This window comes from Prionailurus viverrinus, chromosome B2 (genome assembly GCF_022837055.1).
Source record: "Prionailurus viverrinus isolate Anna chromosome B2, UM_Priviv_1.0, whole genome shotgun sequence".
In the NCBI taxonomy this organism is placed as follows: domain Eukaryota; kingdom Metazoa; phylum Chordata; class Mammalia; order Carnivora; family Felidae; genus Prionailurus; species Prionailurus viverrinus.
In genome coordinates, this window is record NC_062565.1 from 37,492,947 (window position 1) to 37,504,922 (window position 11,976).

The window sequence follows — 11,976 nt, forward strand, 5'->3', positions numbered from 1 at the left end:
AAGACTTCCCCCAACTTTTTGTTTCTTAATTCAAACATATGAAAGTATGAATCACTTTTCTACCACTGATGGTTGAAATTTGGTTTAAGAATTATTAAAACTAAATTGGTGCCAAGACAAAAGCTTTTCAAGTTTTTATAAAGAAAAATATGTCAATAGTCTTTTAAAATTATACAGGCTTCAGGGGCACCTGAGTGGCTCAGTCAGTTAAGTCACCGACTCTTGATTTCAGCTCGGGTCATGCTCTCACAGTTTGTGAGTTTGAGCCCTGTATCCAACTCTGCACTGTGTCAGCGCAGAGCCTGCTTGGAATTCTCTCTCCCTCTCTCTTTGCCCCTACTCCACTCATGCTATCTCTCTCAAAATAAATAAACAAACATAAAAATGTTTTAAAAAGAAAAATAAATAAAATTATACAGGCTTCAGAAAACAAAGATTTTGATTCCATTAGCCTTGATATTAGTCTACAAGAAAGGTGGCCATTCATTGTTTTAAATTCAATAGTGAACATTTCAGTGGATTTACTGCAATTGGAATTCCACAAGATCATGTTTTTCTTTTTAGGAAGCCAAAACAAAACTATCAAGACTTGAAAAACTATGTTATCTTCTCCATGTTCTCTGGGTGGGAATTACCCATAGAACAGTTCCCTGCCCTCCACTCTCAGGCCTCAGATATATTTCTTTAACATTTTCCTTTCTTAACAGTTCAAGGTAATCTGTGTTCTAGATTCTACCTACTGGCATACTAAAAGTGCTACCCAAGCATTAGGAGGCATACTATTGAAGTAAACTAGACAACATCATGCATATCCCCTAGTAGGCAGGAGATAGGAGGTTTTCAGAGCTCTTCAATAATGGCTGAAATCTTCAAAGCAGGTGTGTTACATAAGAGAGAACCCCAGTCATTCATCATCTGGCACCTATGTCATTGTCTGGAGTGCCATATGAAGAGAGGTTAAATTTGCAATTTAGTTGGAATTTAAAATGTTATAGAAAATTTCAATTATTCAATTTGTGCCAAAGGACGGTTGAGACCAAGATTCATGTATTGTGCATTGTGACCTGGTAGGTTCATAGATCAGGGATGAATTTTAAAATATTGCATAATAGGGTCAATTGAAATCCAACTACTCTACTTGGATACACAGTGTCTAATACGCCACAAGGATGCATGCTTAGTGTTGAATGATGAAAATGACATTCATGGAGGGATTTACAAGAAAGAATTGGATTTTATTATTGTGTTCACCGTTGGTTTGCACCTTCCTGGGGAGCTTTGAAGGTGTAATCTGAAACCAGCCCCCATATGCAGAGAGCAGGGAGAGACGGAAGAAAGACGCAGGCCATTCAGATTGGTAGGTGGAAGGTTTTATAAGTAAGGACACTTACATAAAAGGTTTATCTTGGGTGGCCAGAAGCCAAATAGATCTCTGTACCCAACAGCCAAACGTTAAAAGTTTATATAGAGGACTTAACTGAGTTCAGTCATGTATACCATCCAGATGGCCTCAACAATACATCACTATCTCAAGGCTATGTCCTTAGGGCAGCTTCTGGAAGCAGGAAGGGCAAGTGGAACACACATTTCAAGGACAGGGGAGGGAATGAGGAGGCTCCAATTGCCCAAGTGCAGCTCACAGATCAGCTGGTGGCTGTGTCCTCTTGATGACCTTCCCCCTCTTCCGCAATGGGACCTGAGCAGTCAGCAAGGGGTTTCACTAGCATGAAGCTGGCTCTTTCGGTAGCCATCTGGCTGCATAGGAGGGAGATACCACGCCAACAGAATGGACACATGCAAGAGAAAACACAGATTAAGACAATGATCCCCAAAGTTAGTCACAGCTTTTTCCACTGATAGCTCCGTGATTCTCACCACTGATTTATTAAGTTCCTTAGGTTGGGAGCTGGATCACTCAGGGCATTCACTGGTGTCTTCATGTGATTTAATAAAGATAATACGTTAGCAGACTCATCAGGAATGAGCAACATTCTATTTGGATAATGGCAGAGATACCTCCCTGTGAGGCAGTAATAATGTCCAAGGCCATCCTATTTTGGAAGACAGTTTTTCTCATTAGAGACATTTCAGTGTTTGGTAAGGACAGGCTCTGTTGGCTATCATTCAAGGCTTGCTGAATGAATTTACTAAGAGCTTCTGTGTGTCCTATAACATCCTCCAGGCCAATGGAGGGACAGAGACTGTGGCCAAATGATTGTACCTGTGGAAAAAAATACACCCACCTTTCTGAGGAGAGGGAAGTTGGCAGTTTTAGGAACGTGGCCCTTGACCTGGTTGTGCATAGCATACGTGTTGGCTGGGGGGAGGCAGCCTGTCAGGCATGAGGAGATGGACTGGGGGGTGCGATATGCCAGACCAGGACCCCCACCTTCTCCCCTCTTTGAGTGGTGAATGTTCTGTTTCAGGCATACTACATCTCAACAGTCTGGCCTGCAGCAGGACAGTGGGATCCCAGTGAAGATTGAGTAGTTCCCCCTCACCCAGGGGTGTGAAGTAACTCAGCCATCCCAGAAGGACATCCCATTGCAGTTTCCAGTAGATAACTCCTTTCCCAGGTGTGGTGGGGCTTGGTGTTCTCAGCAGCATAGCATGTTGACTCACAACGAGAGTGGGGACAATGGCTGTTTCCTGCAACTTCCCTACCTTTATGGTATTGGGTACCTTGGCAAGCATCCCCAGTCTGGCATATGGGGCAGCAGGCCCTACTGGTTGATCATTCAAATGCATTAAAGCCTGGGACAGTGCTTTAGCCCACTGGACCAAGGTGGTTTTACCTTTAATTTAATCTGCTGCTTTAATATTCCAGTTTTCCTTTCTACCAACATTCCCTGCTGTTTGAGGTTATATGGGAGATGGAACTGCCATTCAATGCCACGTAATTTTGCCTAGTCTCACACATCATGACCTTTGGAATGTGACTCCAGATCACTGTCTGGTCACTGAGGGCTTCCTTATGTGTACTTAGCTTCTTTAATCCCTTGACGGTGGTAGCCTGCTTTGTGTGGTGACGGGACAGCTTGGGTTAGGCCAGATGTGGTATCTGCACAAACAAAGGCCTCACCTTTAGCCTAGATCCCCGTGCTTTTGCACATGCTATTCCTCTAACTGGAATTGTCCCATTTGGTAAACTCCTACATACCTTACAAGAGTCACCTTCAACTTCATCCTCTTGATTCAGCCTGCCTTGAGCTGTCTTCCCGAGTGGTTTATTTTTACACCTCTGCTCATAACAACACTGTGTTTATATGCCTTGCCTTCCTCCACATTTCTTCTAGACTGAGCTCCTTTAATGCAGGGTCCATGGATGGCCTATTCATCTTTGTGGTCATCCCACCAAGAGCTGTGCCTGGCACGCGGGAACTACTCCTGAGAGACTTAACGAATGAATGAATGAATGAATGAATGAATGTGGGCCTCCCCAAGTGTCTAATTCAGTTACCAGGAAGGGACTTGGAAACTGGAAGAACTGGACTGCCTCATTAAGCCAAGCTAGGGCCTAGTTTTTCTTTCCAGCTTCAAGGGGTAGTAACTCAGTGCCTGTTATTATGTCTTGCAACTTCTTCTCTTCCCTCTGTTCCCAAACTTGATACAATATTCTCACATGCTGGTGCATAATAATCCTCAGATCTGACTGGGAGTAGGGGTGGGGGACATAACATATTCCAAAATTTATTCATGATTTTCACTATTAACATGGGAGCCAAACGTAATATAGAGGTCACAGATAAAATCTTCTTAAGGTTTTGAAGTCCATTTGAAGTATAGGGTGTAGTTTCTAACATTAATTGCTGCTCTCCAAGAAAGGCTTCTCCTGTTGAATTGAATGGCATGGTTTGCAAATATTGTATTAAGTTTAAAGAAAGGCCACAATATGTGCAACCTTGTATTGCCTTAAAAATAACCGTATTATGCACATTAAAACACATAGATTTCCTTTCCGGTGTGATTGCTTTGTTTGATCAAATTGAAAGTTGGGTTTTCTATTTTGGCATTATGCCTTGCTTCCTTAGACAAAATGAAATTGTTCCATTATAGCAAATAGAAGCTTGATAATGGTTTGATTCTAGTTTTAGTTGGAATGCCGATCGCAGAATATTTGCCATTCCAGTCTTGTTCCTAAGCAGTGTGATTTCAAATAGAGACGAGGAGCTAGGCCTGGATTACAATCTTTAGACACTTGAGTGGTTGAAACCCCATGAGAGTTTCAAACCAAAGCTCTCTCTGAGGCAGAAAGGGTGCTGCTTTCCTGCTGTCAGCCAGCAAGGAATACTTAGCTCATTGCAGGTCCCCATAGAAACAAAACACAGAAAGAAATGTGCCCCTCAGGTTCAATCTCAGCTCCTCTTGGGTGGGCACGCATTTGGAGGTTGATAAGCAGCTAACACTTGGAGCTTCTTCCTTTCTTGTTTCTCGAGTGGACTGATCTAAGGCATCGGCATTATCTTTTTTCTTTTCTTTAAGGCTTCCTCACAGCAATGAGGCAGGAAGTGACCCGCGCCCACAAAGGCTGGGCCCTGGACTCTGTGACCATCCACAACGAAGTTCTGCGGCAGACCAAGGAGGAGATCACATCACCCCCCGTGGTAGGCACCACTGGGCAAATAGCAGGGGCAGTTCTGGAACCAGTGTTGCAAGTTCACATTCTGCTTAAAACTGACCGATGAGTGCCTCGGTTAAGACCTGTTGAGATGCAGTATGCCTGAAAGAGAACATTCACCACTCAAAGAGGGGAGAAGGTGGGGGTCCCGGTCTGGCATATCGCACCCCCCAGTCCGTCTCCTCATGCCTGACAGGCTGCCTCCCCCCAGCCAACACGTATGCTATGCACAACCAGGTCAAGGGCCACGTTCCTAAAACTGCCAATTTCCCTCTCCTCAGAAAGGTGGGTGTGTTTTTTTCCACGGGTACAATCATTTGGCCACAGTCTCTGTCCCTCCATTGGCCTGGAGGATGTAATAGTGCATACAGAAGCCCTTAGTAAATTCATTCAGTGAGCTCCAAGTGGTAGCTGCGTATCAACCTCCAAATGCATGCCCACCCAAGAGGAGTTGAGATTGAACCTCAGCTTTGTAGGTGGGGTTTCCTCAGTCGTAACCAGGGGACTTTGACGCTGGAACCTCCTCCATTTGCTGGAGCAGGAATTAATGCCAAGCACTGGAACTCCCCAGACAGCCTTTCTTTACAATGACAAGTTACATTTGTGTCTGCTAAAAAAGGGTTTTCCACACGTCTCCTGCTGCAGCTGTGGGCTGCTCACAGACTGGACGAGTGTGGAGGGCAGTAGAGACCAATAGTATTCGCAGTCCTGAGCTCTGGGCCAGTTCCAGTAGTGCCCCCACTAGCTGCGGGACCCCTTGGTGGAGGGACCCCTGGAGGGGAGAAGAGCAGGGGCCCCGAGGTAAGCAGACGCCATTGAGAGCCACTGCTTGGCACTTACCCGCTCTGTGAACTTGGGCAAGTTCTTTAATTTTTTGACCTCGACTTCTTCCTCTGTGACATAAGGCCAGTAATTCAACCTCATGAAAGATGGTTGTGCCAATTCAATGGAATCATTTAGGACCCCACATAGGTACTCAATAAATCTTAGCCCCGTTTTCCCTTCCTCTGTGACTTTCACTCCCTCAATTGCCAAAGAAGAAGCCTGGACCAGATGAATTCCAAATTCTGGCCCTTTCTGCCACTTTACAGCAAGGGTTGCCTCCTTCTAGCGTCCAATGCCTGTCCTCACTCTGTCTGCCATCTCACCAGAAGCACACCAGTATATTTCCACCAGCGATCTTTCCATTCAAGTAGACCTAAGCGATTTCAATCATGCCCTTCCAGATTCTTTTGGTGTTTTCTCATCATGCAATTCCAAAGTCATGTCCACATTTGTAGGTATTTGTTAGAGCAGTACTGAGATATGTATGTGTTTCCTAAGGCTGTTGCAATAAAGTACCACAAATTGAGTGGCTTAAAACAACAGCAGTTTATTTCCTCAGAGTTTGGGTGGCCAGAGGTCTGAAATCAAGGTGTTGGCAGAGTTGGTTTCTTCCAAAGGCTCTGGGGGGGGGGGGGAGGGAATCTGTCCCATGTCTGTCTCTCAGCTTCTGATGGTTGCAGGCAGTCCTTGGTATCCCTTGGCTGATAGTGGTAACACTTCAGTCTCTGCCTCCATTATCACATGGCCTTCTTCCCTATGTGTACCTCTGGGTATCCCCTCCTCTTCTTAAAGAACACCAGTCATATTGGGTTTAGAGCCCACCTTAATTCAGTATGACCTGAACTAATTAGATCTGAAAAGGCCCTACTTCCAAATGGTCACATTCTGAGATCCTAAGTGGACATGAATTTTTGGGTGACACTATTGCAAAGTTCTGAGATTAAAAGGAACCTAGAAGGGATACAGTTTACTGTAGGATGGTATCTAAATTTTATATCGTTCATGTAGTAATTGTCACTGCCAATGATGGTAATCGTACATATGTCCTGATTTTCTGGGATTGCCCATTTTACTGTCAAACCATGTACTTTAGGTTTTGGTCCCCAAAATATTGTCCTCATACGCTTGGGTCACATGAGGGGAATTCCAGGAAACACTTGGCAATTAATTTCACTCTCTCTTATAATAAGTCTACATTTGCTTCCCCTTAGCTACTCCTCATTGGAAAGGAAAAATGGTTACCATCTTCTACCTAGATATATCTTATGGGCTTACATGATTATTAGAGTTTCCCGTGATTCCCTTTAGCCTTTCTTTTCTTACTGAATATGTGTTCTATGGCTCCCCATGGCCTATAACGTAAAGTTCAAACTCTTCAGTTTGACATCTGTAGTCTTCCACGGTCAAGCCCTAACTTATTTTATGACCATTAAACTCTCTGCTAAATAAAATGCCTGGGCTTTCCTACCCATCCTACCTATCTTTGTACTATATTGCTCCTGCCTGGATGCCTGCCCTCTCTCCTCTTTCTTTCCAAAAGCAGCCCACCCTTCAAAGCTGTCTCTTCCACAAAGACCCTCAAGCACTCCAGCCCAAGGTGGCCTTTCACCTCAAGTCCCTGCACTTAGTCTCAGTGTTGGTCACCAGGCAGCCTCTCTAAAAAGTGTGTGTTGTATTCAATTCATGTCTTTCTCCCCGATTTAATGGTGAAGACCTCAAGGGCAGGGCCCCTTTGTGTGAAAGAGAGACACAGGATGACAAGCAGCCACTGTTGAACTAACACACCCCCTCCCTGACTATCAGGCCTGCTCGCCTTCTACCACAACTGGCCTCTGGGGGCGCTCTGACTCTCCTGTTCTCTGGGCCTGGCTGCACAACTCTCACTGACTGAGATGGTTAGAGCGGCATGTTGGCTTGGCTGGCACAGGCTGAGATCTCGCATGGCGCCCCGCTCCAAATCCTGTTCCTTGTTCTGACCCTACATGACAGACCGGGCCTCTCTGAGACTTTTATCTCTGCGCACAGGTGATTTGGTGCTGCTGGCGAAGTCTGTCGTCCCCAGCGGGCTAGCCCTCTGCTCAAATAAGCAATAACGGCATGTTTCCACAGCCCTTATGGCCTCAAGATAGGCCGCAGGAGAAAATGGGGCTCAGTATTTTACTCACGCAATGCACCCAGTGGTATTTGTTCTTCTGGTGGCATTTTAAGACTGGTGTATGTCTTCTTTCTAAACTGATGACCTTTATTACAGTAATGAATGTCCATCTCACAGCGCCTAAGTTTTAAAAAAAATCCTATTACGTCGTGCTTGACTCTTCCAGGAAGGTGTGTATATTTATGGGCTCTACATGGATGGAGCAGCCTGGGACAGACGGAATGGGAAGCTTACAGAATCCACTCCCAAGGTGCTCTTCACACAGCTGCCTGTGCTGCATATCTTTGCCATTAATTCCATCGCGCCCAAGGACCCCAAGCTGTATGTGTGTCCTATTTACAAGAAACCGAGGCGTACTGACTTGACCTTCATCACCGTGGTGTACCTGCGAACAGTTTTGTCCCCAGATCACTGGATCCTGAGAGGAGTGGCTCTTTTGTGTGACATCAAGTAAATTCACTTCCACTTATTGAGGGCACCTGAGCCATGTACCCAGCCAGTGCTATTGAGAGGCCTGGCGCTTTGTGTCTTTTCTCCCTGGTAATTGCTTGATTACTCTTTTTAAATTAAAAAGTTGTTACTCTACAATCACGTGTGTGTGTGTGTGTGTGTGTGTGTGTGTGTGTGTTTCCTTATATCAATATTCGAAAAGACAATTCTAACGTAATGCATTTTATCCCAGGCAATCATATTCCATTATAATCACTTTATGTAGATAAAGCCCTTCCTTCATGTTAGAGCATTGGAAGGTTTAAATTTTTCTAAAAATCCAAAACAAAGTATTAATTTGTTGTATCCTGAAAGGGGCATGATAGATGCAATCTTTTCTCTCAAATAAAAACCGCATTGCCCTGGAATAAAATCTACCCCTGTGTATGTCTGTGCTAATGTGCTATCCACTGCCTGTTTGGGTTTGGCCTTGACTCCGTGCTTGTGAAATGGAAACTGAAGGGGTCCAGTCAGTACCCCTTAGGAGTTACAGCTGTGTGGTGTGACATGTTTGAGACAGCAAATCCACTGGGATGGCTGCTCTTGTCATTTATTTTACTTTTATTTAATATATTTTATTTTATTTTTGAGAGCTTTTGAGGCCCGGAGAACTCTGAGTCTCCAGATCTCTCCCCGCTGCAACCCCAACTCTGCAGGAGATAATGAAGCGCACATTTCTAGGCAGCAAATGGAGAAGGAAAAACAAACTCCATCAAACGAAATTGGGTTACATGCAGAATGCCTTAAAAAGCCAAGTCTTTAAAAAGTGAAGCTATTTCTTACTCTGTAGCTGGTCTGAAACTCAGCATTAACCTTTATTTCCTGCTAAAGGAAATTGTCAATTTAACAAAACAGATGAGGTCCTATTTGAATGCTCACGCAGCTTCAGGATAGTGAAGTGTCTCCACTGGCCTTCTCGTCTAGAATTCTCTTGCTCACCCTCAGCTAAATTCACCAATTTCATTCCCCCTGTCTATTCTGAAGGAAGGGAGCATTTCATGTTGCCTTGATCTCCTATCATCCTTCTGTCACTCTGATCAGAGATGCCAATGAGAGACAGAACAAGATGGCCAAGCAGCAGCCTGGGTTGAGGCATCCAGGGAAGACCCCAGAAAAAATCTCCCCATAGTCTAGGATACTTTCCAACAGAAGAAAATATATTATGGAACGCACGTTAGAGTAGTGGCCTCTGCTATGCTCTGATACTGATTCAATGTCAAAGCCATAGAACTTTCCAGGGCAGTTTGAAAATGAAAGTAACCAAGCCCCCAGCCCAAATGTTTTTTGGTATTTCCCTTGTCCAATAGACACACTGAAGAAAAGGATGGAATTCTCTGGAAAGAATGTTCTCCTGAACGGAGGCTAGAATTTGGAAGTTCCTGCTGCTCTGGGGGAGCACAGAGGAAGTAAAGTGCATTATAGCACATCAACCTGCAGGTCCCAAGGTAACACACACACACACACACACACACACACACACTTTATTCATATTCCTGTCTAGTTGCTAAAACGATTGAAGGCAAACTGCATAGTCTAAACCCCTGGATCACGGTAGGCTTTCAGAGAATAACAATGAGGTTCCATGTTCCCTAATGACTTTAACATCTTATGGAAAATTGGGAAAGAGATGGAAAGATGTGAATCTAGAGAGGGTATAGATGAGACTGTTTAAAGCCACAGACCATCTCCTGGGAACTTTTCACTGATTATTTTGTTCTGTGTCAGCATGGAGGAGAGAGAGAGAGGGAGGCTGAGGCCACCCTAGGAATGAGTGCCTGCTACCCAAGCCATGCCTCAAAATGCTCTTCTGTATCGGAGGTGCTTCGCAGTTATCCCCAGTTTTGCAGAGCTGGCTGGGGCCCAGTTCTGCTTTCTTTGGGCTCATTAAATGGTTTCATTAGACATTTTGAGCCATTGAACTTCCATAAACACATAACCATTTTCTCAGCAAAATTGTTGCTCTTTCACTAATTATGTAATTTGCCACACTTGAGTGAAGGAGACCTGGTGAGCATAAAGAGCAAAGCATGAGGACAGGATGGTCAAGCTAACTGAAGCTGGGAGGGAGGCAGAGTAATTTTTTTGGCTCCTCGGAATCAGCCCACAGATTCTCATTTTGGTCTCGGCAAAATGAGCAACGAGATTTGTACCTTCGTTGATTTAAAATGTTATTTTAGTTTGGACTCTGAATAAAAATAAGACCAAAGGAGAAGTGTCTAAAGACATGTCTTCTAAAAGGGATTGGTCCTGTGAGTGATGTTGCATGAATGAGCCCCAATCTTTGCTGTCAGAGACCTCAGATGAATAGGGGATTCACCTGCAATGTGAGTATGACTTGGGGCCGTGACGTATGAAAGAATGGTTAAAGAAGTCCAGGGGTAAGGGATGCACTTGAAGACAAATTAATATTTCAGTTGGGTCTTGGCCTTTCCATTGATGGTCCCAAAATGGTACCAAGATAGTAGATGAATGTATTCCAAGGAAGGGAAAAGCATGAGGGGGAGAATGGTATGCAGATGGGAAGCTACATTTAGAGCCAGAGGCCCGGCCAGGTAGTGCCCTCCTCAAGAGCTTTCAGTGAGTTTCCATCACTCCAAATACCAAAGCCCTCCATGAGCTGGCCTGAAATAAAATTTCTCCCTTGTAATCCACTACCACTCAGTTTGCTCAGTTATGACTATTTGATGTTCCCTGAGCATCACACATACTTTCATCCTCATATTGTTTCCTTATCAAGGAAACCTATCCCATGTAGAACAACTGGAACCTTCCTACACTGCTGGAGGCAATGTAAATTGGGACCACCATTTTGGAAAACAGGTGGACAGTTTCTTAAAAGTTAAATTTCTTACACCTCTGTGTAATTTCTTACACTGTTAAATTTCTTACACTGTTAAAAAGTTAAATTTCTTACACTGTTGACTGAACCAGCTACCATATGACCTAGAAACTTCACTCTTGGATATTTACCCAAGGAAATAAAAGCATTGTGCATACAAAGACTTACACATGAATGTTCCTAGGAGCTTTGTTTGTAGTACCAGCAACTGGAAACAACTCAAATGTCCATCCATGCCTGAGTGGATAAACAGATTATGGCACACTCATTCTATAGAATAGGACTCTGCAACAAAAAGAAATAAACTATCGATACGACTACAACATGGATAAATCTCGAAGTAACTTTGCTACGTTAAATGATCCAGGTGAAAAAAAGAGTGCATGATGTATGGTTCCATGACATATGTAAAATTTCAGAACATGCAAACCAGTCTTTAGTGACAGAGAGCAGATCAGTGGTTGCCTGGCAGGGTGAGAAGAAGGGGGCAGAGGAAAGGGATTACAAAAGAGCAAGAAGAAATTCTGGGGAGTGATAGATGTGTTCATTCCCTTGGTTGTAGTGATGATTTCACACGTGCCAAAATGTATCAAATTGTACACTTTAAACATGTACGGTTTTTGTACTTCAGCTATACCTCAATAACACTGTGACGAGGGGCGCCTGGGTGGCCCAGTCCGTTAAGCGTCTGACTTCAGCTCAGGTCATGATCTCATGGCTCGTGAGTTCGAGCCCTGTGTTGGGCTCTGTGCTGACAGCTTGTAGCCTGGAGCCTGCTTTGGATTCTGTGTCCCTCTCTCTCTGGGCCTCCCCTGCTCTCTCGCTCTCTCTCTCTCTGAAAAATAAATAAACAATAAAAACCAACGAACAAAACAAAACCCTGTGATGAAAAGTTCTCCCTACACTACTTGATCTATTTTTTTTTTTTTAGTGTTTATGTTTGAGAGAGAGAGTGAGCACACGTGTGAGCGGGGGAGAGCTGGGGGGCAGGGGAGACAGAGGATCTGAAGTAGGCTCTGAGGGGACAGCAGTGAACCCAATGTGGGGCTT

The 11,976-nt window shown here is 44.3% G+C and overlaps 1 protein-coding gene across 1 annotated transcript in view; it reads left to right on the top strand.

The window, feature by feature from the left end:
- Positions 1-8,187, top strand: part of DNAH8 (dynein axonemal heavy chain 8) — a 338,484-nt gene extending 330,297 nt beyond the window's left edge. The window contains exons 93-94 of the mRNA XM_047860389.1: positions 4,483-4,604; positions 7,765-8,187. Coding sequence (XP_047716345.1) covers positions 4,483-4,604; positions 7,765-8,052 — 410 coding nt within the window. The 3' untranslated portion in view covers positions 8,053-8,187. The remainder of the gene's footprint in view (positions 1-4,482; positions 4,605-7,764) is intronic.
- The last annotated feature ends 3,789 nt before the right edge of the window (positions 8,188-11,976 follow it).